General features: G+C 50.1%; 8 protein-coding genes across 8 annotated transcripts; 4 read left to right on the top strand and 4 right to left on the bottom strand.

The window, feature by feature from the left end:
• Positions 1-276: 276 nt before the first annotated feature.
• On the bottom strand, positions 277-597 carry PENARI_c007G05250 (uncharacterized protein; the record flags this gene model as incomplete). The annotated part of the gene is made up of 1 exon (XM_022630933.1): positions 277-597. A coding segment is annotated over one exon (321 nt), but the record flags the coding sequence as incomplete, so codon positions are not given.
• A 311-nt stretch (positions 598-908) lies between these two features.
• bna5-1 (kynureninase) lies at positions 909-2,546 on the top strand (the record flags this gene model as incomplete). Its single annotated transcript, XM_022631167.1, has 4 exons — positions 909-1,098; positions 1,162-1,505; positions 1,576-2,056; positions 2,107-2,546. 4 exons carry the CDS (start codon positions 909-911, stop codon positions 2,544-2,546), a joined length of 1,455 nt encoding a protein of 484 aa, XP_022489075.1.
• Positions 2,547-2,959: 413 nt separating this feature from the next.
• On the top strand, positions 2,960-4,554 carry PENARI_c007G04265 (MFS transporter; the record flags this gene model as incomplete). The annotated part of the gene is made up of 2 exons (XM_022630880.1): positions 2,960-3,220; positions 3,274-4,554. The coding sequence occupies 2 exons, from the start codon at positions 2,960-2,962 to the stop codon at positions 4,552-4,554; spliced, it is 1,542 nt and encodes a 513-aa protein (XP_022488940.1).
• A 1,565-nt stretch (positions 4,555-6,119) lies between these two features.
• Positions 6,120-6,787, bottom strand: PENARI_c007G05881 (ER membrane protein complex subunit 4; the record flags this gene model as incomplete). Its single annotated transcript, XM_022630953.1, has 3 exons — positions 6,120-6,195; positions 6,247-6,593; positions 6,650-6,787. The coding sequence occupies 3 exons, from the start codon at positions 6,785-6,787 to the stop codon at positions 6,120-6,122; spliced, it is 561 nt and encodes a 186-aa protein (XP_022489048.1).
• Positions 6,788-7,434: 647 nt separating this feature from the next.
• On the top strand, positions 7,435-9,884 carry PENARI_c007G09865 (putative AP-2 adaptor complex subunit beta; the record flags this gene model as incomplete). Its single annotated transcript, XM_022631142.1, has 5 exons — positions 7,435-7,679; positions 7,752-7,827; positions 7,885-8,249; positions 8,302-8,730; positions 8,783-9,884. 5 exons carry the CDS (start codon positions 7,435-7,437, stop codon positions 9,882-9,884), a joined length of 2,217 nt encoding a protein of 738 aa, XP_022489413.1.
• Positions 9,885-10,429: 545 nt separating this feature from the next.
• On the top strand, positions 10,430-11,773 carry PENARI_c007G09237 (LLM class flavin-dependent oxidoreductase; the record flags this gene model as incomplete). Its single annotated transcript, XM_022631105.1, has 1 exon — positions 10,430-11,773. The coding sequence occupies one exon, from the start codon at positions 10,430-10,432 to the stop codon at positions 11,771-11,773; it is 1,344 nt and encodes a 447-aa protein (XP_022489088.1).
• A 780-nt stretch (positions 11,774-12,553) lies between these two features.
• Positions 12,554-13,962, bottom strand: cwc25 (U2-type spliceosomal complex subunit CWC25; the record flags this gene model as incomplete). Its single annotated transcript, XM_022631188.1, has 2 exons — positions 12,554-13,877; positions 13,937-13,962. The coding sequence occupies 2 exons, from the start codon at positions 13,960-13,962 to the stop codon at positions 12,554-12,556; spliced, it is 1,350 nt and encodes a 449-aa protein (XP_022488888.1).
• A 644-nt stretch (positions 13,963-14,606) lies between these two features.
• tor (putative TOR pathway phosphatidylinositol 3-kinase TorA) lies at positions 14,607-21,872 on the bottom strand (the record flags this gene model as incomplete). The annotated part of the gene is made up of 3 exons (XM_022630868.1): positions 14,607-14,993; positions 15,049-21,683; positions 21,746-21,872. 3 exons carry the CDS (start codon positions 21,870-21,872, stop codon positions 14,607-14,609), a joined length of 7,149 nt encoding a protein of 2,382 aa, XP_022489355.1.
• Positions 21,873-23,530: the final 1,658 nt, after the last annotated feature.

Raw genomic sequence — 23,530 nt, 5'->3', positions numbered from 1 at the left:
CCCACCTAACTACTAACTCACCGGCGTGTGGCTTAAGTACGGCTGAGCGGACGGGAAGCCCTGTTCTCCACACCCTGTGGTCGCATGTACTTGGAAGAGTAACTGAAGGGTCGATAGCGCGGGCATCTGGCCATCCATATTCACATGAAGTAAACGACCAGAACACCCAACACTTTCCCAGGGCAGCTCAGGCAGCTTCCATGCGACCCAGCATACACGTTGCAGAACAGAAAAGCAAAGGCAAAGAAATTGCAAAGAGAACCATTATCGACGTACCTCCATAGCCCGTGGCGAAATGGCAATCTCAAGTGGTTCTCCGTCATCTCCGGTTCTCGGATTTTGAATGACCTTTGTAGCCGGGCGAACAGGCGAGGATGAAAACCCGGCGTAGCGCTGACGAATGGAGTGAGGGATCTGGGAGCGTGCAACTGAGCCTTGGAGAAGTGGTTGAGTTGCGACAGTGGCTGTCCGGCGAGAGATGAATTGACCGTCGGGGAATGCGGAGAGGCAAGTCGAGCGGGAAGTTGAGAAGAGGCGACAAGCTGGGGTTTGTGATAGCCGCCGAGCAGCTGTGGATGATAATAGAGAGCGTGGCATTGTGTGATATGGTATGATATGGTATATGTGAAAGAGAGAGGCTCAAGAAGAAAGGTCGTTTTGCTTAGATATCAAATCATCCCATTCCGCCCGGGCGATTACTTCGGGTTAGTCATTTCGGCAGTGACACCATTGGTCAGAGCCAGTCGGGGGAGGGTGGCAGAATATGTCTTGATCAGGAAGGGATCGTCGAATGGTGGGGGACTGCAGGTAATTGCACATCTGCAAGCCTCAATAATTGCAGCTCGCAAGTGAAAGTCACGATATCAGATTGACCCCGTGATTCATGATTCAGATCTGAATTGGCTGCCATGGGTTCTAGACAGCACGTCCGGGATATCAAAAGCGGTCCCCCGCTCCACTACACGGATGATATCAGAGCATACAAGAAAGAGTATGCTGAGGCTCTTGATGCACAAGATCCGCTTCGGTCTTTCCGGGATGAGTTCATTATTCCATCTAAGAAGGACCTGACGAGAAAGACACTCGCGGTTGATGAGGGTAGGTATTAGACCTCGGCTTTCGAGCATCTGTTCTGAATTCAAATTGCTTATTTCTCAGTAGGCAAGGAAGCATTGGACCCAAAATGCATCTATTTCTGCGGTAACTCACTGGGTGTTCAACCTTACAGCACTCGCAGATATATCGAGCAGTATCTACGAACTTGGGCAACCAAGGGCGTGACTGGTCACTTTGTGCCGCATGAAGATCAATTACTGCCTCCTTTTGTTGACGTGGACACTGCAGCCTCCAAACTTATGGCTCCTATTGTAGGTGCCTCTCAAAGTGAGGTGGCAGTAATGGGCACCTTGACTGTCAATTTACATCTGTTAATGGCAAGCTTCTACCGTCCAACAAAAGAGAAGTTCAAGATCATCCTGGAGGGCAAGGCCTTTCCCAGCGATCATGTATGTTGCCAGCCGGGTAGTAACCCATGATAATTGCGGGATGTTTCTGGGTACTGATACGGACACATAGTATGCAGTCGAGTCTCAAATCCGTCATCACAACTTTGACCCGAAGGAGGCCATGGTTTTGATCGAGCCCGAGAATCTCGATAAGCCTACATTGAGTACGGAACAAATCCTCAAAGTTATTGATGACAATGCTTCCAGTACGGCACTGGTACTCCTCTCGGCTATTCAGTTCTACACAGGACAGTACTTTGACATCGAACGGATCACGGCGCACGCCCACTCGAAGGGTATCATGATCGGCTGGGACTGTGCCCATGCCGCAGGCAACGTGGATCTTCGTCTTCACGATTGGAACGTGGACTTTGCAGCCTGGTGCAATTACAAGTATCTCAACAGCGGACCGGGTGGAATAGCAGGTCTATTTGTCCATGACCGCCACGGCCGCGTAGATGAGAAACAGCCCGACAGTGACGAGACATTTCGTCCTCGATTCTCCGGCTGGTGGGGTGGAGATATCAGAACACGCTTCAATATGGAAAACAGTATGTATTTGGTTGAGTTGGTATATGGGATGCAAGACTAATGAATGTAGAATTCCAACCACAACCCGGAGCGGCTGGTTTCCAGCTGTCGAATCCCTCTGTTCTGGACATTAATGCTGTCGTCGCATCCCTCGAGATCTTCAATCGAGCAACAATGAAAGAGATCCGGCAAAAGTCCTTGAATCTGACAGGCTATCTGGAACACCTGTTACTCAAGTATCCTCTGGATGCACCGCCCGAAGATAAGCCGTTTACCCTTATCACACCCTCAAACCCAGCCGAGCGAGGCGCTCAGCTCAGTCTGCGTCTCCAGCCAGGATTGTTAGATCATGTCCTGCATCAGCTGGAGGAGAACGGGGTGGTTATTGACGAGAGGAAGCCAGATGTTGTGAGAGTTGCCCCTGCGCCGTTGTACAACACCTACGCCGAAGTGTGGGAATTCTCTCAGATATTCTTGCAGGCGTGCAAAGATGCAGTCAACGCCCGCTAAATGGTTAGTCTCAGTTCTACGACCTATACATCGGACATAAGCCCAATCTCCGATGCATTTCTTCGGAGAAAAGGAAGGATTTTCATAGTGCAGGTACACGTAGCATGACTCTGAATAACGTTATTCAAATTGAACATAGAAATACTGTACAATCAAATACGCCAATAACCCTGTTCTGTTGCTTATATTGTATTCCATTGCTTATAATAGCGCCTTATGTGCTGATCGGCTCAACCCGCCGATCAGCGTCAAAAAGCGAAGCTTCGGCTTCTCGGCACCCATTTGTTATCTCCAAAATTGAGTGGCCCTCAACTCGTGGGGTAGTGAAAAAAGCAATATGACTCTTGACTCTATTTGCCCATAGCTCTCTGGGGCATATCACCTGGTGGTTGGTTGTAACCTCCTCGCCTACCATGACGGAGAAGGAAATACAAGAAACCTCTGTGCCCGACCCAGAATCACAGCCAAAAGCAGCAACTCAAGGCGGGGATGTCACTGATGTCGACTACTCGGTCTTCACAGACAGCCAGCGGCGTTATATTGTCTTTATGGCATCATGGGCTGGGTTTTTCTCGCCAGTCTCATCCCAGATCTATTTTCCCGCTTTGAACACTTTAGCGAAGGATCTTCATGTGTCCAACTCTTTGATCAATCTAACTTTGACAAGTTATATGGTGGGTCCTCTTATAGTCCGATTCCTACTACGCGATAACTGACCAGGGCGCAGATCTTCCAAGGACTGTCGCCCATGTTCATTGGCGATTTTGCAGACAAGGCTGGACGACGACCAGCATACATTGTCTGCTTCACAATCTATATTGCAGCCAATATCGGACTTGCCCTGCAGAGCAACTATGCAGCTCTTTTCGTGCTCAGATGTCTGCAGAGTGCAGGAAGCAGCACCACCATCGCCCTCTCATCTGGCGTGGTCTCCGATGTGGCCACTGCATCCCAGCGAGGCTCCTACATGGGCTTTGTAACTGCTGGCTCTCTAATGGGACCTTCAGTGGGACCAGTGGTTGGTGGTCTATTATCTCAATACCTGGGGTGGCGCGCCATCTTCTGGTTTTTGACCATCTTTGCCGGAGCGTTCATGATACCTTTCCTAGTCTTCTTCCCAGAAACAGCTCGTGGTATTGTCGGTGATGGGTCACTGCCTCCTCAAAAATGGAATATGTCCCTGATCAGCCACCTTAAATCGAGAAAATCTCGTGAAGAGGGCGTTATTCCTCCTGCCAGTGCCTCGAAGCAGAAACTCAAGTTCCCCAATCCTTTTCAGACGCTCGTCATTGTCTTTCAGAAAGATGTCGGCATAATTCTCTTCTGTAATGCTGTTCTTTTTGCGGGATTCTATGATGTGAGCGCAACTATTCCCTCCATCTACAATGAGCTATATGGTCTGGACGATCTCCAAGTCGGTCTTTGCTACATTCCATTTGGCCTCGGTGCCACTATCGCTTCAATTGGCAATGGCAAGTTCCTGGACTACAACTACCGCCGACTCGCAAAGAAGCTGAATTTCCCCTTGGCCAAGAACCGGCACACCGACCTGCGGAACTTCCCCATCGAGAAAGCTCGCCTTCAGATTGCATTCCCTCTTCTCGCTTTAGGTAGTCTCAGCATCCTTGTATTTGGATGGTTCTTAAACTACGGGGTCCATCTTGCTGCACCAACATGTATTCTTTTCCTTATGGGATTGACTTTGACGGGTGCATTCAATACTATCAGTACACTGCTGGTTGATCTATACCCAACACAAGCGGCCAAGGCCACTGCTGCCAACAATTTCGGGCGTTGTTTGCTGGGAGCTGGTGCCACGGCGCTCATTGATCCTATGCTTTCGGCTATGGGCCGTGGATGGTGTTTTACTTTCATTGCACTTATAATGTTGGCAACTTCACCGCTGCTTATGATTGTCATTCGAAAAGGACCTCATTGGCGCGAGGAGCGTCGTTTGAAGGAGGAGGCTAAGGTTGGGGGCGAGGGTGCCCTAAGAAGCGAGAAGTGACCAACACTTCGTTACGTGACACAAGACATCCGCAACCACTCTATCTTAGGGTAAAAAGAGGTAATTCATTTTCTCAATGCCATAAACCCGAATTGCTATCTCGCAGTGTTTGGAACATGTTCCTCATGAATCATGACAATTTGTTTCCCGGCACGTATCCAAATCCACCCAAGTCTCGTTCGCCATGTCGCAAAGGAAAGAAAGCTCAACACAAACTGTGTAAATCATAAAGCTGGACATTGAGACCCCTATCCGTATCACTCCATCTCATCTTTAAACTCGTCCATCTTCAAAGCATGCCTCCCATTACGATTCAGAAGCTGTATCTTCTCATTCACCGCTCGAGTCTGTTCTGTCCTTTTGGCATCCGCTTCTTTGACAACGTCATCTAGCCATTCGGGCTACAAACTTGTGGCCTTTCGCCAGTGATTCCAAGAGGGTTCTCTGGGGAATCAAATCCTTCAGGTCCGTAGACCATTCCATATTAGATGCAAAATGATACCACATATTAACCTTATCATTATCCTGAAATATCGACGATAGACCTTTCCCCTTTGAATGCGTGAACCTTGGTTAGCTTTGTGATCTAAAAGCTCTTCGATATCTTTTAGGAGCTCCTATTTTCGTTTTGCTAAGAGCGCTTCTGTTGCAACTTTAGTGCCAACACGTCACATGTAGTTTGGATATCGTTACGAAGCTTTTCGTTCTGTACATGCCGAAGAAGGGTTCTTTTCAAACCTTTTGATCCCAAGAATTTCATTTGTGGGGGTAGCATATGCCGTTAGAAGCTTGATGGCCGTATCGATCTCTTTCGCGAGCATTTCGCTAGTGAGGGACAATCGTACAAAAGACCGAAGTAGTGTTTCAACCTTGTAACACAGGTAGCCCTATAAACAGTACCTTAAGTCTTGGCCAAGACCTGAACAGTTGGGGGATAAACACTTGAGAAGCTCAGATTCGCTGTGTTTGATAAACTTGTACTGTGCAACCATCACACCTATGCAGTTGCTCTGTAATCTAGACATCATCTTTCAACGGACTTAGTCTGGCTACCCTCGTTAACTTCATCTAACAAGTTCGAAAGCAAAATTTACGCTTATTGGTAAGCCACCGTTCTTTTAGGGCAATCTGTGATACAGGAGGAAAGTTGGACTTTTACTGTATTGGATAGCGATTTTGGGCAGCGATTATCGTCAATGAGTGTTTCGATGTAAACTAGAATGCAGAGTAAAAGTGCAAAATAAGTCTAGAAGAATGCAACATAGAGCTGCAAGAATTCAGGCAGGGAAGCGGAGGGAGGCGAGGGAGGCCTGTATAACCAACTATAGTCACAAGTTGGCCGTTTTGATGACGCCGTCCACCGACTATTACGCTTGTAATGCCGCTATGGCTCTTTCTGTTGATGCTTATTAGAGCTCTGTGCTAGAGAAGATGCATGCTTATAGAGCTCTCATTTCAGTGATCCAAGGCAAAGGTCCCGACATGCAATTTTTCTCGTTTGGACTATCATCCACGGACGCATTTAAGTCTGCCTCTCCCCAACAATATTCCGATATTATACCATATCACCTGAAAGCAAAATGAGCATGCTCCAAGGGTTGACGTTCCGACTCCCACGCTAGCCAATCCGATCTTGTGGTTCTAGCCAGATATGTTAGCAATGAAAGATGACAATGCAGTAGGCAAACTTACGGCAATAGACCCATCGCATTAACCTTCCAAATTCCCAATGCCAATAATAGCAGCTGCATCAGCATGTAGACAACCTTCACTCCGAGCAGACGCGAATGTGTCGACTCGGTATCGTACTTGGCGAACGCCGCGTTGGTATTAATCAGGCCCTGGATAGGACCTTTGAAGAGCATCATGACCATCATAATGCTGAAAATCTGAAGACTGTTGCCGGACATGTACATCATAATGGCGTTCATGGGGATCTGCTTGGACGGGGCGATGGCGATCTCCCAAGCCTTCTTCATCTTGAGCGCATCGGTATCCTCGGGTTTCTTGGCGGTAGCTTGTTGTTGCTGCTGTTGGCGCTGAGAATATTTGTGTTAATAGCTTCGTTTCATATGTCCAAAGGGGGTGGTCTCACCTGCTTGCCTCCCCGGCTGCTCGAGAATCCTGGCGGATCCGGGATACTAGATGCGGCCTTTGAGGGGCGCGGCATGGGGGAGTTGAGCGCAACAACCCATTGTGGAGGAGGAGGTGGCGGCAGAGGTGTTTGTGACATGCTGAGGGTCGAGACTGTAAATGTGGTGTGGGGAGAGGAAGAGAGCAGCGGGAGGTTCCAGGGACGTCTTTCCTCCGCAGTGCCCACTCCGCCTTCCGACAATTCTCCTTTCTCTCTCCCACTCTCGACTTCTCGCGATTCTTCTAATTCTTTGCATCTTGCATTACTGTAATGTCCAGTCGATGATCCCGTCTGTCGAGTTTCCCGAACGCGCAGCGGTGCAGTGAACACGCATTCGGTCTCACCCTTTTCTGGCCCTTCCACCATACGCCCCCCTCGAACCCTTCCGTTTCGCGCCTCTTTGAGTTCCGTATTATTGACGATCTCCTTATATCGCATGTGATTGTTCGCACGGTGACTAGACAAGAGCCTAAATCCGCCGAATCCGCACCAACAGCCCGCGCCTAGCAGTCCCCAAACGCTATTCGCCCATATCGCAGCCATGAGTTCTGGGGGAGACGCGAAGTTGTTCGCCAGGGTACGTTAGCTCCTGTCTGATCGCATGATCCTTTGCCTTTCCCCGCCCTTTTCCTTTCTATCCGCTCGCTTTGGCTCTGTCGGACATTTGCTTGCAGCTTGCTTCTCTTGCATTTGGTATACCCCTGCGATATACTGCATGAACTCGCACTGTTTCATATTCCGTCCCCATGTTTCTCGCTGTTGCACCTTTTACTCCAACAAATGGCTCACGCTCGTTGAATCGACAGGGGAAGGTCGCGGAGCTGCGGCTGGAGCTCAATAGTGGTGGCAAGAAGGACAAAAACTACTCCGCCAAAAAGATCGCCCTCAAGAAGATTGTCGCCAACATGACTATGAGCAACAACGATATGGTGGCCTTGTTCCCGGACGTTATCGGCTGTATGAATCTGCCCAGCTTGGAGATCAAGAAGATGTATGTCTTGGAGAAGAACGCCGTTTTCGGTGTTCACGACTGGGTCGGGCTTGGATGCTGATATTGCTTTAGGTGCTTCTTGTTCCTGGTCAACTATTCGAGGATGAAGCCGGAGGTCGCATTGAAGGCACTGCCAATTTTGGTTGATGTATGGCCCCGATATCGAACAGAGAATGTGGACTTGAGCTGACAGGTTGCGCTGCAGGATATGGCCGATAACAACCCACTTGTGCGCGCGCTTGCATTACGGACCATTTCATATGTACATGTTCGCGAGTTCGTTGAAGCAATCTTCCAGCCCCTCAAACGCCTAATGCAAGACAACGACCCTTATGTCCGCAAGACGGCCGCTTTCTGTGTCGCCAAGCTTTATGAACACGATAAGAAGATGGTGGAGAATTCAGATCTGATCGATCGACTCAATCGCATGTTGAAGGATGAGAATCCGACTGTTGTATCCAGCGTTTTGGCTTCGCTGGTGGACATCTGGGGCCGGAGCGAGTCGATCTCTCTCACTATCGACTATGTCAGCGCCTCAAAACTGGTATCCATTTTGGCAGACTGCTCCGAGTAAGAACTTTCCATCCACATTCAGGGACCGATGTGCTAACAGTTGCAATAGATGGGGTCAAACTTACATTCTTGAAGCATTAATGGCGTACGTGCCCCAAGATGCCGCGGAGGCACTTCTGTTAGCGGAGCGAATCGCTCCACGTCTCTCACACCAAAATTCTGCCGTCGTTCTCACCTCATGCCGAGTCATTCTTTACCTCATGAACTACATCTCTGGTGAAAAGCATATCACCTCCTTATGCAAGAAGCTATCCCCGCCTCTCGTTACATTGCTTTCAAAGCCGCCAGAGGTTCAATATCTGGCCCTGCGAAATGCTATCCTAATTCTTCAGAAGAGACCCGAAGTATTGCGGAATGATATTCGCGTGTTCTTCTGTAACTACAATGACCCAATTTACGTCAAAGTGACCAAGTTGGAATTGATGTTCATGCTCACCACTAAAGACAACATCGGCGTGGTCTTAGCAGAGCTCCGCGAGTAAGTATATTCCAATCCTCTGTATTGGGTGATATGCTGATAATCTTTGCAGATATGCCACTGAAATTGACGTACACTTTGTGCGCAAGGCTGTTCGGGCCATCGGCAAGTTAGCGATTAAGATCGAGTCTTCTGCGAAACAGTGTATCGACACACTATTGGAGCTGGTCGACGCCAAGATCCCATACATTGTCCAGGAGGCTACTGTGGTCATTCGCAACATCTTCCGCAAATACCCCAACCAGTACGAGAGCATAATCAGCCACGTCCTCCGTAACATCGACGACCTCGACGAGCCCGAGGCAAAGGCAGCTGTCATCTGGATTATTGGCCAATATGCAGACCGCATTGATAATTCCGATGGTCTCCTTCAGGACTATCTGGCCACCTTCCACGACGAAACGGTCGAAGTGCAGCTGGCCCTGCTTACGGCTACCGTCAAACTATTTATCCAACGGCCTACCAAGGGCCAGCAGCTTGTCCCGCAGGTGCTAAAATGGTGCACTGAGGAAACAGATGACCCAGATCTCCGTGACCGTGGTTACATGTACTGGCGGCTACTATCCACAGACCCAGCGACCGCCAAGCAGGTCGTCATGGGCCAAAAGCCCCCGATCACAGCTGAGAGTGAGAAGTTGGATCCTCGCACTCTGGAGGAACTCTGTCTGAACGTCGGCACGCTCGCCACCGTCTACCTCAAGCCCATCCACCAAGTCTTCCGCGCGGCCCGCCCTCGCCGCCTCCTGCCCAGCCCAGCCTTGCAGCGTTCCCACCCGGAGGACGGCACAGGCAATATGCTGGACTACAACCCTCCCACCGCAAACATGGCCTCCGCATCAACCAGTAGCAGCGGCCTTGCCACAATCACTACGACCGGTGACCCCATCACCCCAGTCAATGCTCCTCCCCCTCCCAACCTCCCTCTTCCCGTCGCCAACCCTGTGGGAGCCGCAGGTCCCAGTAACATGAACGAGGCGGCCGATGCAGCAGACGCCTACTTCAGTGGTATAGGGTCTCAGCAAATGGCTTCACTGGATCTGGGTGGTGGTGGAGGTGCGCCTCAATCGCAGTATGTCGTGACTCAAAACCAGCAGCAGGTTTATCAGCCACATTTAGCTGGTGGCGCTGCTACGGGTGAGCTCTTATTGTTATAATTCGTGTTGAGGTTGTGGAGGGGTGTAATTGTACATGTAGATAGAACACGTTTTCTTGTGTGGTCTGCGCCTAGTAAATACAGATTATTTTTGTCTACCATTTTGTCCGGGTATGTCCGAGTATGAGATATCACTGTACTTAGACATTCATATGGAAGATGGCAGCCCTAATGATGTGGCAGGAAGGACGCTATTCCCAAAATGGCAACGGATCTATACATTTGTCGAATTCATATCAGACGTTAGTTCTTGTGGAAGTGTGCATCTACTAATTTTTGGCTATGAAAGCTTCTAGTTTCACAGCCACTGCTGTGAGACTCCCGTAAGCTGATATTTACACCAGCTGCTTGCGCAAGCAACCTACTCCAGCACGCCATCTCTCCAATGGCCGAAGATTATAAATCGGCTGATAAATGACATCTCGATAAGTCTGTATGTAGAGGGGTATATAGAGGGGTATATAGGCCATCTATGCTCACCACCTAAGTCTATAGCGCATTAATCTCACATCCAACCACTATACAGAGTATCAAACCAACATCAAAATGACAGACTCCAAACCAACCCGCCAACTACACCTAACAGCCTTCATGCGCCCAGTCTCCCTCCACACAGGAGCCTGGCGCTACCCAAACTCCTACCCAGACGCAAACTTCAACCTCAAACACATAATCCACTTCGCGCAAAAGCTCGAAGCCGCCAAATTCGACGCCTTCTTCATGGCAGACCACCTGGCCGTCCTAAACATGCCCGTCGAGGCCCTCAAACGCAGCCACACAGTAACATCCTTCGAGCCCTTCACCTTGCTCTCAGCCCTTTCAGCCGTAACCGAGAAAATCGGCCTGGCGGCAACAGCCAGCACGACGTACGATGCGCCGTACCATGTTGCACGGCGCTTCGCCAGTCTGGACCATCTGAGTAATGGGCGGGCAGCGTGGAATATTGTCACGACCGGGAATCCGGAATCGAGCCATAACTTTGGTTTTGATGAGCACATGACACATAGTGATCGGTACAAGCGTGCGCGCGAGTTCTACGATGTAGTTACGGGGCTTTGGGATAGTTTTGCTGATGACGCGTTTACGCGGGATGTTGGGAGCGGGCAGTATTTCGATCCGGCGAAGATGCATGTTTTGAATCATGTTGGGGAGGAGTTGAAGGTGCGTGGGCCGTTGAATATTGCACGGCCGCCGCAGGGTTGGCCGGTTATTGTGCAGGCTGGGCAGAGTGAGCCTGGGAGGCAGCTTGCTGCTGAGACAGCTGAGGTTGTTTTCTGTAGTCCCAAGGATATTGAGGGGGCTAAGGTGCTTTATGCTGATATTAAGCAGCGGGTGGTGAAGGCTGGGCGGGAAAGGGATCAATTGAAGATATTGCCTGCTGCGCTGATTATTGTTGGGGATAGCAAGCAGGATGCACAGGAGAAGAGGCTTCAGTTGGATAGCTTGGTGCATTATGATAGTGCACTTGCGTCTTTGTCGATTTCTCTTGGGGTTGATGTGAGTGCTTTTGATCCCGATGGTCCTTTGCCGGCGGACCTGCCTGAGACGAATGCGAGCAAGACGAGCAGGGAGGGTGTTGAGCTGCTGGCTAAGAAGGAGGGCTTGACCATTCGCCAACTTGCGCAGCGGTATGGCGGGTATTCAGGGTTGGCTTTCCTCGGCTCGCCGAGTGATATTGCTGATGAGATGGAGACCTGGTTGCGGGAAGAAGCCTCAGATGGCTTCACTTGCACATTCCCTTTCTTGCCTCAGGGTCTGGAAGAGGTGACGGACAGGCTGATTCCAGAGCTGCAACGAAGAGGTCTGTTCCGCAAGGATTATGCGGGCTCGACGCTGCGTGAACACTTTGGTTTGCCCAGACCGGAGAATCGCTTCTTTAGCGAAGCATAACTGTATAGTTTGGAGGTACTGCTGTGGCCAGCAGACTGAATAGGGTATTCCTGGGGTATCCTATATGAAGAGACGTTGATCTATACCTTCTCCTTGGCCTGCAAGATGATCTTTCTTTGTCGAGTGTAGGCAGTCCAGCATCGTGTGAGCTTGATAGTCTCTCTCAAGTGATGTGAGGCATTGAGGTAACTGGATCATAACGTTATGTTCGCGTTAGCTGGCCATTTGCACATTTCATGTGAACAAGTCAAATAGTTTAAATGATTTAAGGTTTACTCAACGCGTCTTCAAGCCACCAGGACGTGTTTTTACATCAGCGACTGCATTTCCTCCCTCCCAAAAGTTGGAAAACATCACCAAATGGCGACGTCGGCCCAAATAGGAAATCCGGGGTAGCAAACAACTCAAATAGTTTAAGATCTAATCATTCATCTGGACAAGATCTCAACGCGCCTTCAAACTTCTGAATTCCTCCAAAATTCTGAGACTACGCTTCCCCGGCCCCCTCTAACCAGTAAGGTCAATATACCCTTTGATATCCTTCCCCTACATGGCCAGAGTGCGATGTAGCGTAGAAACCGGACACAATCTAGAGGTAGAGAAGTCTTTCTTTACTCTCATCGGTGTACATGAACACAGAATAATAAACATCAATGATCGACGTTCGTGCTAATCGCTAAATAAACCAGGGGAATCATGAATCCAGTCCCATATTCAAGGCATCGAGACTACACAGAATAAACACAGACAGGAAGACCTATCTCATACAGAATATCGTTCTCAGTCCTCATCCATCCGCTCAAGTCCGCCACGAGAACGACGGATGCGCTCATCCAGACTATCCTCCTGCACCCGCTTATGCATATCAGACATGAACCTGCCCCGATCTGAGCGCTGACGATCATCAGCTTCCTGCTGTTGTTCCTCCTTCGCAGTGATATCCGTGATCCGCTGGCGGCGGTCTACCTCCATATCAGTGGCATTGGATTGCATCTCTGCCAGTTTACGGCGTCGTTCTTCCTCGATCTCCTTGGGATCAGGCTTGTTGGCTGGGGGACGAGCAGAAGGTGCACCATTGTCGCGGCCAGCGTCCTGCCGGTTACTGAACTCACGGCGGGGGAAGTCTCGGCGACGGTCCCCGGTGGGAGGAGGACGTTCATTGCGGTCTCCAGACGGGCGAGGGGATCGAGAGTATCGACGTGACGAGCGGTCACCTTCACGGCCTTCACGGCCCCGATCACGTCTGTCATCGCGGTCCTGGTGACGAGAGTACGAGTCTGTCTTGTCTTGATGGTCGCGGCGGTCTCGGCCACGATCCCTGTCATCCCGACGAGATCTGGTATCATCACTCCGGCGATCACGGCTGTCACGGTTGTCACGGTTGTCACCACGGCGCTCATCGTCATGGCGCTCACGCTCACGCTCACTCCTGTGCCTGTGGTGTCGATCGCCCGAAGCAGGAGATCTGGATCGATGCCGACGAGGAGATGACCGTCGATGGTGTCTGTCGCGGCGCTCATCGCCCGCATCATCGCTGTACCGTCTGCGCTTCGAGTCATGGGTCCGATGGCGACGGTCGCGGTCCTTTCCGCGGTCGCGACCACCATCTCCGCCCTGGGCGCGCTTCTCCTCTCGTTCCTTGCGTCGCATCGTTTCCTTAACCATCGCTTCATATGCCGCTTGTTCCCTCTTCTTCACCTCCAGCAGCGGGTCCGCCATAACCTTCAACATGGTGTCGCGCGCCGACCCAACAGATGGACCTGCCGCGGCATCATTGCCCACCACCTCCGACCCTTTCTCCAGCTTCTTGGTGTCGGCGTCGTTTTTCAGTATGACTCCGTCGATTCGTCGCTTGCCTAGTAGGTATCCCTCCATCTCCTCCGAGTAGTGGCCGGTGGCGCTGGAGGGGGCTTGGTACATCCAGTCGACGCGGCTCTGTTGCTTCCCTTTTCCGGAGGCTTCTTGGAGGCGCTGGAGCTCTTGCATTTGTCGCTCTTCTTCTCTCTCACGTCTTAGCTGGTCGATCTGCTTGCGCTCCTCGAGCGCGCGCTTCTCTTGCGCCCATACGCGCTCCTGGTTCTTGAGCAGCGATGGGTGCCATGATCTGTTGTCGGGTCAGTATTGGGCCAGTACATTTTCTCAAGGGTTCTTAGTGAAACTTACTTCTTTAAGTTCAGATCACCGCCCATTTTGGTTGTGTTGTGAGGTTGTGACGAGGGAAGGTGGAAATGTCACAAGATCCGCTCTGATGAGGTCTACCGCCTCGGGCGTTTTTTCGCTCCCAACCATCCGCGGACTTGGCCTCTCCTTTATTTTTTACCTCTATTTAGTAAAGCATCTTCTACATATGTTAGAAAAATATGATCTGGCACTCTCTGCTAAAGCCCAAATTTTTATATGATATTTGTGTAACTGGCATAGATCACCCTCTGTTGTATATATATAACGTGACCTTTCAAACTACCTAGGTAAGTGCATACATGTACATCGACCAGTAAACCTTGGTGTAGAGTCCGAAAGAAGGAATGAGATTGATGTTTCTAAAGCTTCTTATGCTGGCCAAGCGAACTCTTTGATAATCTATCGCAGTAGGAAGACAAGAAACCACCACAGACCGCGAAATCACAAAGCCATAACGCAACTGACATTAATGCTTAAACTGACCAGAAGGCACAGGCTCGAAAATGTGCAAATCAAAAATCAAAAGAGCAAAATAACAGGGGTAACTTTACATACGAGGTGAAAAGACTAGATAAAACAAGACACGCATCATATCATCTCATCATCCACGCCATGGAACACCAAAAGCAAAAGAATCCACGATCAACCCAGACTACCAGAAACTACACCATCCGATCCAGTGCTGACAGATGTTCTCGACATTGGTTGCCTGCGCAAGGAGCTTGTCAACCTGGTCGCTGACACTCAGCTCGTCACTGGGCTTGAAATCCCGCCCAGTAAGCTTCTCCTTGACACGAGCAAGCACCTGGAGAGCGCGGGCATTCTGTGCCTCGCGGGCTTCCTGGGGAACGTTTTCTTGGCCGTCGAGGATACCGCCTTCGAGAATGGATCCGCGGCGACGGGAGAAATTGCCTGGTTGGACGCCATGCTCAAAGTTGACACCCTCAATGATGGATTGGCGGCGTTCTGCCGTGAGGGATACGCGGTCGGGAGACTCTTGGGCACCGAGACGCCAGTTGATTAGTGGATCGTGAATGAACTAGAAGAACAAGAGTTAGTGGATGGTGGCGAATGATAGATGAGTAGTCACTTACGGCTTCCAAGACTGCCATCAGGGAATCCTTGTTGTCCCGCAGGACGCGCATGACAGCCTCGCAAGTAATGCGGTAGCTACCTTCAATGTTGCTAACTTCCATGGCGAATGTCAACATACGAGTGAGTCGGAACGGCACTCGCTCTGGGTACTTCTCGCGATGCATTGCAATTTCGAAGCAGTCACCGAAATCAATGTGAACGACCCGACCATTGCCACGATCAAGCAGCAAGTTTGACGGATGCCGGTCGCCAAGACCAAGAATATAGCCAACCATGGACATGACACCGAGGGACCGGGTGTAGTTGGTACGCCGCTCGAGCCATGCTTCTGAACTTTTACTCTTGAGCCATAGCACCCGATAGAGGTCTTTGCCGGTGGTGTTATCCATGGCGTAGCCAAAGACCTCAACCTTCTGCATGAGAGTGAGGCTGTCGTAGTCAGGTGCCATTTGTAGCATGATGCGGTGCTCGATGTTGAGGAGAATACGGCGACTTTCACGATACTCCTTGATCAAGGCGTGTAATGTATCACTGTTGCAGACCCAACCCAACAGACCGGAGCTCTGTGACAGCGGGATGGCCGGGAAGCGCTGGACTGAGAGGTGTCGCTTGAAACTCTCGCTGTCGTTATCGAGCAGAGTATTGCACAGACCGAAGAGCTGCATGACTCGCTCATCTTGTCGGATATCCTCGTGTCCCTTGAGAGCGTACATGTAAGAACTTCCGTTGCTGCCCTTGAGTGTCATACGACGCGGCCGCTTCTTTGTCTGCAAGACATGCAAGATAGGATCGAAGCTGATGATCCGAATGATTGGTTTTCCGCTCTGGTATGTTCCCGGCACAGCAAGGTCAAGGTCTGAGCAATCCTTCAGTCGAGGAGACACATATTTGAGATCAAGAGTCGATAGTTGTGGGAGCTGTCGGTTGATCTTGCGGAACACCGTGTAGTACAAGTCCCAAGCTTGGTTCAAATCGCCAATTTCTTCCGATTCACGGTACAGCATGCAGTAATGCTTCGCCTCAGCCAGATCACGCCCGAAGGCCTGCGCAAATGATACCTCGCGCAGGGTTTCAGCACCCTTGTCTAGCATGTCGTGCAGGGGAGCAAGTGTCGCGAACATGCCTTCGACGTTGTGATCACCGAAATAGAGACGAGAAGCCTCTTCCAGACCCTCATGCCAGAGTTCATGCCACAGGACTGCCACACGGATCAACTCGTGACTCACGAGATCCGCTTGCTCGACAAGTTTGGCGCTATGTTGCCGCATACTTTCCATAATGTTGCTGGCGGATTGAGAGCGTCGGGTCACGTTAGATTTCATTGCGACCGTGAGTGGATATACCAAGGCCTGAGGATGCGTCTTGCCCACCTCAGCAAGCAGCCTGTGGACCGCACTCCGGACCCTGATGTTAGGTTGGTTGATTCGAGCGATCAACTGAGGAGTCACAGATAGCCAGGTATCAATGTTCACAACCGTGAAGCCTTCCGTGACGACGGTGTTGACTTCATGATCACCACCATGACTGAACCAAAGAGTAAGCAATCTCAAAGTGTCTTGCAACGAAGATGTCAGGGACAAAGCGATGGACCGCAGGAAACCTCGGATAGCAGGGATGACATGCTCTGTAACAATATGGGCAGGAACTGGCGCTGGCGCACCGTCACGGCTGGCTTGGCTGGCGATGGTTGTGACGACTTCGAAGTTGGCGAGGGCCCACGAGTGCCATGCCTTGTACGAATCGCGATTGTATTGGGTGGCCGCAGAGTAGGCGTTGAGGACCTCGCGAACGTGCTCTGGCCTCCAATCACCTCTCTGGAGAGTTGTCTGCCATTCTCCCTGTCTGAGATAACTCTTTGAAAGGAGCTTTCGGAATTTGTTGGCATCTCCAATCCGTTCACGCAGGCTGATAAGATCTGGGTGATTCGGATCAGCAGCTCCATTGACTCCGTTCATTCCATGGTGATCGCCCTGTGACACCATGAGAGTGTTGAATTTCTGGAAATCATCGGTCAATGCACTGGTGAACTCCTTCAGCATATCGAGAGAATCTTGTTGGTGTCCGTTTGCCCAGCTGAATTTCAGTCTAGCATATGTGACTTCTGGGGGAATGATGGTGCGCACACCATTACTATCGGCCACTATCGTCTCGAGTGATGCTAACGATCGTTCTGCAAGCCCCATGCGGTTGGATTTGCGACAAAGGTTGGCAAACTTGATGCTCATATCAAGGTTCTCGCGCGGAGCTGTGACAAGAGCCCTGACCTTCAGCATACGCTGCCACACTTCCACGTTTTGCTGACATCCAAGCAATCGTTGATTCCACGTTGCGCGCATGGCTTCTTGTTTTTCTGGGTCACCGACATTCTGCTTGTATGTGATGATCTCCTCCAATTCAGCCAACATCTGAACACGGACGACAACGTTGTAAGCACGATTGTATGACTCTCCAAGAAGAGCAGACAGTTCCGTATCGAGGCCATTGCGTGCTTTCTCAATGTACATATTCGCCTCCTCGAATTGGTTGCGGTGAATAGCCAGGATGGCACCGAAGAATGAACGGTCCGGAGACTGCTCCTTCATCACACCGAGGTAGGAGTCCATCAACTCCCACTGGCCTCGGCCCCAGGCAGCAGCAGCGGCAAGAGGAGCAATGGCTCTGCGATGCTCTATTGATGCCTGGTTCCATTTCTCCTGCGCAAGGTCCGAGAGAACCTTCCATTCTCCAAGAGCGTGGAGACAACGCATTTTACCCATCGTAATGCCGAAGGAGTCTGGGTCTGTTTTTTCACGACGCTTGTAAGCAGCAAGAGCTTCGTCCCACCGTTGAAGCTTTTCGAACCATGTTTCCTTGAGCTCCACATCACGGTACGCCTGTGCTTTGCGGAGAATACCGATGGCAGCATCTGATTGCTGGAGCTGATTGTTGATGGTAATCAGGGCTTCCACGGCACCAGAGTTCTGATCTTGCTCAAACTCGAGTTCCTTATAGTGAAGAGCCTTGGCAAAGGCATGGCATTTCGCAGCGTACTTTCCAAGGGTGCGAATATCAATTGGAAGAGCCTTGTCATCGTGCTCCATGAATTCAGCCAGATTTAGGAGAATTTGCAAAATCTCCGGGGAAATATTTGGAGAAGTGAGCGCTTTCTCAATGGAGCGGACGAGCTCTTCCTGGTATTGATCATACAACTCGGTCCAGCATGACACAAAAGCAGCATTGAACAAGTCTCTAGCTAGCGGCTGATAGATACCGGCCAAACTAGCACATGCACGCAGCGCTGGAGAAGGAGATTCCTTCAGAAGCTCGACACTGAAGCGGCGTATCCATTCTTGCCAGTCCTCGCGCGTGGACTTTTGCGAAGCATCCCACGCGTTCTTAAGATGTTGCTGGTTCACAACGATCTTCTTTTGCCCGATCTCCGAGAAGTTGGTGTCGTCAGCTGGGAAAGCATAGACTTCTTCAGGGTTGAGATCCTGTGGGAGGGGATCGCCCTTTTGAAGCTTCGTTACCAGGATCTGGTAGTTGACGTGTGTGATTTGATGGGTCTTCAGGACCTTGTTGAGAAGGTGGATGTAGTGTGTAAAGTCCTGACCAAGCTGGAAAATAAGAGCACAAATGCAGTCTAGGGCAGCCTGACGCAGTACGCGGTCACCACTGGCCACAACTCTTGACAAAGAGTGGATCATGAGGGAGGCAAAATCGGAAACATTGACTTGCCGCGAAAGCTTCGTTAAGCTATCGATGGCTGACTTCCGAATGCTTGTTGGATTCTGTGGTCGATCAAATAGACGCACGATAGATGGAATGATGAGATGCATGTACTCTTCTCCACTTGAACCGAAGATCAAAAGAGTATGAAGAATCTTTTCAGATGGCTGGTGACGAGGCGTTGAGTCCTTCTCAAGTGTGTCTAGCATTAGAGGAATTAGGCCAGCAAGATACTTCCTGAATTCACCTTCTAGTGACCGGGCAATAGCCTCAACCAACGACAAAATCGTGCCTTGGATCTGATATGAAGAATCCCAGAACTCCCTGATGACTTCAATGATTTCTGGCAAGAAAGCACGAATATGCTGCCGCACGATGTTGACTAAGATTGCCATCTGATTGAAATATGATTCGAGGCGACTAGAAGGAGAACTTCTGATCACCAAGATAAACCCTGGAATGATTTGTCCAAGGAATGGTACACATTTCAATCCCAGAGTCTTGAAGATTGTGACAATTGCATCAATCACAGCCGAGTGATATTGAGCCAGAGAGTTCTCGCGCAGAATGTTCTGCATCAGAGTGTGAATGACCACAGTGGGATAGTACTCCTCATTGGATGGAGTAAGACCCTGCATAATCAAAGCAACTTCAGAAACATTCTTAATCTCGTTGATGTGGTGTACGTCGGGCTCAAGCTCGCTGATCTGCTGGTACTTGTATGGGTCAAGGGCACCGAGGACACCGAGAAGCTTGATGGTCTCCTTCCGCAGAGAGCCTGTCATTTCCGTTTTGATGATGTTGATCAGCACAGCGAGAAGATGAGGATATTCGAGGTAGGGTTCAATGACGTAACCCGAGTTGCTGGCCAATTGACCCAGCGTCCGAAGTGCAGCTTCACGCTTGGTATGCGACGAAAGGTCTTGTAGGGCATCTAGAATAATGGGCATGATCTGCGAAAGGTACCCTCTCATCTCACTGCCACCTACATTGGCAAGCTCACCAACGGCCTTCAAGGTGGTGGCAGCGACGCCGGGGTTACTATCTGTTGCTTTTGGCATCAATGCAGTCACCATCGGGTCCACATAGGACCTGATCAATTTGGTCGCATTTGAAACAAACAAGCTGATGAGAAGAGCAGTCTCTTCTTTTTGTCTGGCCGTGGTTGCAAACCCGAGACCTGTAAGAAGATTGACCAGCAACTTCCGAAGCGGTGGGAAGACATAAGCAGGGTTGACGCTGGAGAGCCGACCAATGATACAGATAGCAGCTTCTTTGACCTCAAAAACCTCATCATTGACTGCCAGGAACAAGCATCGGATATTCTCTGGCCTTGCCAAGTGACGGTCAAATTTGCGATCCAAAGACCACAAAACAGTGCGTCGAATTTCTGCGTCTGGGTCTCCGATACCGACAGTCAACAGCTTGTCGATCACCTCACTCACAACCTGGATAGAATGTCCACTGGTCTGGTTGATGATCGGGTCGTGAACGAACAGTTGACAACACGTCAAGGCCGAGGCCTTTCGAATCTCGGGATTATCATTTTCCACGTAGTTGATGGCAACATCACGGACGAATTCGTTTAATATGTGCCCGGAGAAGTCAAAGCTTCCTAATGTATGAAGTGCCAATGCGATATCGGAATCAGCATGGAGCTCGTGGGGTGCAAAGTCTTTTGCGAAAGATGGCATGGGAGGAAGTCGGTTTTCAGGGCAACCGAGGGGCCTAAATGGTGTTCCGCAAAGGATGATACTCAGCATGTCGAGGAGCCTTTCTTGAATCATGGGTTTGATGGGAGGGATGTAATGAGCCATATCAACGAGCGCCTGTGTTAAAGACTTGCTGAGTCCACAGGCGAAGATGGGATCTAGAAGAGCCTCCATGTACTTGCTGAGTGCCTGTCCCACTGCAAGGGACAGCATGCTGATGCACTCAAACATCGGTGCCTCGTTGATGCCCGCTCGATTCCTAGCCTTCATTGCAAGGCCTTCGCGAATGTAGATGATGATGCCATCGAGATATTGACCGATGGCAGGGCCCACTGCATTCGCAATCTTTCCGATGGCAATAAAGGCGGAATTCCGCTCTTTGTCTCTCTTCAGCTGTGCCTGGAGATAGATCATGAACCGATGGAGGTAGATCTCGATGAAATCGGTAGGAGCGTATGATGCGAGAATGGGAATAGTGAGGACGACCTGGGTGCGAATCTTGGGGTCGCGGTGGTCCTTCAGGCGGAGAATGATTTCGCAAGCATTGCGGTAGTGCTCTTTCATGAACATTGTGCCCTTGAGGATCAGCTCTTTGAGAATCAGAAGGGAGCCATGAATCCAATCCACATTGTGGGACTTCAAGCCGAGAAGGGCCTCATCATGTATCCGTGCAAACCATGACTGTCGAACTTGGGTATCACGGGCCACGATGATCTCAAAGCATTCACCCACGGCTTCAGCGGCAGTCTCCCGAATGAGAACTTTGGGGTCTCGGAGGGCAACCCAGACGAGCTCGAAGATCTGGGGGACGAACCCGTAAAGAAGCGTCGGCGAGCCCTTAGCAAGTTCCCGAATCACAAGCACCGCGGCAAAACGCCGACTTTCCTGGCGCTCCGACTGCAGCCATTCTAGTGCAGATTGTATTTCACTTTCCACCAGCTCTGCGGTAAGAGCTCCGCCGGGTTTCGCGAGGCGGCCCAGCGATCGGGCCGCGCAAACCAAAACCACATTGTCGTTGCTGCGAAGAGCGCTGCGCAAGTAGCTGGCAAATCTCGTTGTCTTCTGGGCTGCATCGACACCGTCAAAGTCAATGAGTCGATCGAGTGCCAGCAGGCCGCCGATTCTCTCGTTTGCGTCACCGCCGGTTACCACGAGTTGGGCGATGCGTTGGCTCACCGCGTTGTAAAATTCGACGAACTTCTCGGAGGGCCAATCTGTAGAAGTGGATACATTAGTCAAGTCAGACAGACACTGAAGTCCAAAATCGTGGTAGTACCTCTGGAGACAGACACAACATTGTCGTAGAGCTCATAAGCAGCTCTGGCTCTGGCCTCCTCATTCTTTGACTTAAGCTCCACGAACAGTCTTTGGGTAACGTCCGTCATTGCACCTGCTTGTGCCATATTTGCAAATCACACCCCAAGGTGGACATTGGAAGTCAACCTCTAGGGGTAAGAGAAAGACGCGAAGTGCATAGAGTTGGTAGAGGGATGGTCATGTGTGAGGCCTGGAGAAGGTCGAGGGGCGCACGGGCCAGTTTGGAGTTCCCGACGTGCGACCCTCACTTATCTAACGTCTATTGTATAACATGCCTACAGATGGCTCTGGTTTGCATATAACCGCAATATCAGTATGATTCTAATCTTAAATCAGGAGTGTTATTTATACTAGTACGGTAAAAGAATTCATTGACATTGATCTTTGTCTTGACGCCCCCTACCGGCTACACCATCATGTGAATGTTTTGGTAACACTAACATGGTCAGTCCTTCTTAAAATATGCACAATTCTTCTGGAATTCCGAAGTGAAGTGAGCTAGCAAGATAATTTAGACAGCGCACAAGGGTCATATAACAAGAGGGGCATATAAGCTTCCATAAAGAAGGACTGAGGAGAACGAAAGGAAGAAAGAGAGCGCAGAAAGAAGCAGCCTAAGTATCCTTACGTCTGTATCTCACATTCACTTTGCTGCTAACTGGGCCTGATATCTTAGTATTGCTTTGGCGGCGGAAGGGTGCATAGCGTATTGACCCCTGTTATATGGTGTACGCCACGTCTATAAAGCTTGGTTTGTTTCAAGGTTTCTAGTCAGACAAAGGTAAACACACTCTAACCCAAATAGAAGACTAATATTTCCAACCATGACTGGTGTTTTACGCTTCACATCTGTAGTTCAGCACGAGCCGTACCGATGATGAATAGCGAAGGGTGGATTTGAGTTGTGCAAGGGATACATGTGAGAAAACTTGGATTTTCTTCAGCAATAACGCCCTGAGGGTTGGGAATTCGAAGCGCTTTAAGGGAGAGCAGCCTTTTGCTAGTAATGTACATATTGCGCTTAGTAACTCTAGGACCTAGTCCCATTGATGTATAACGATGAATTGGAGCCAAGGTCTAGCTATCGAGGAAGTCTTAAGAAAAGAGGCCGACTTACCAATATCAAATCGCCGGTGCTTACCTGTTGGTTGCTCTAGTACTGAGGGCCTGGGTTCAAGCCATTGCTGGGAAGAAGAGGCCGGAACTGCATTTTTCATACTTGAAGACTATCTATGCATTAACGTTAACGAATATTTGCAATCAATAACTGATACTCGCTAGGTGTTAGTTCGACGTATGTGCGCGGGCTATTCAAGGATATTGATATTCCAAACTTCTAGTCCTCGCGGAAGCTTTGAAAGGCCTCACAATTTGTCCGAAAAAAAAAAAAATATAGCAGTCAAACTGTGTCAAATACCTAGTCTGGGATGTGTTCAGGCGGAATGTTTAAGCGGCGAAGACTGAATTTATCAGACATGGGCCTCGGGTCCCGGAGTTAAGTTTAGTATCCAAGGAAGACGGCAATTATGTACCGCGCTGACAGGAGACAGGCATGGCCAGCCAATGGACTTACGGATTTACTCGGATACAACTATATCCTTTTTATATCCATCAAATTGACCTGTGAGTATTTGTAATCTTGAACCCCTCATATAACCTTATCGGTGGAGTGATGACGGGATGGAGGGGCCCCCGGGGGATACTTAAAGCCAAGGTCCTCCTTTATAGTTACTTTCTGTCCTCT

Source organism: Penicillium arizonense (genome assembly GCF_001773325.1).
Source record: "Penicillium arizonense strain CBS 141311 chromosome Unknown PENARI_contig007, whole genome shotgun sequence".
In the NCBI taxonomy this organism is placed as follows: Eukaryota; Fungi; Ascomycota; class Eurotiomycetes; order Eurotiales; family Aspergillaceae; genus Penicillium; species Penicillium arizonense.
The sequence above is the reverse complement of the archived record's forward strand: the minus strand, read 5'-3'. Positions and strand labels throughout refer to the sequence as shown.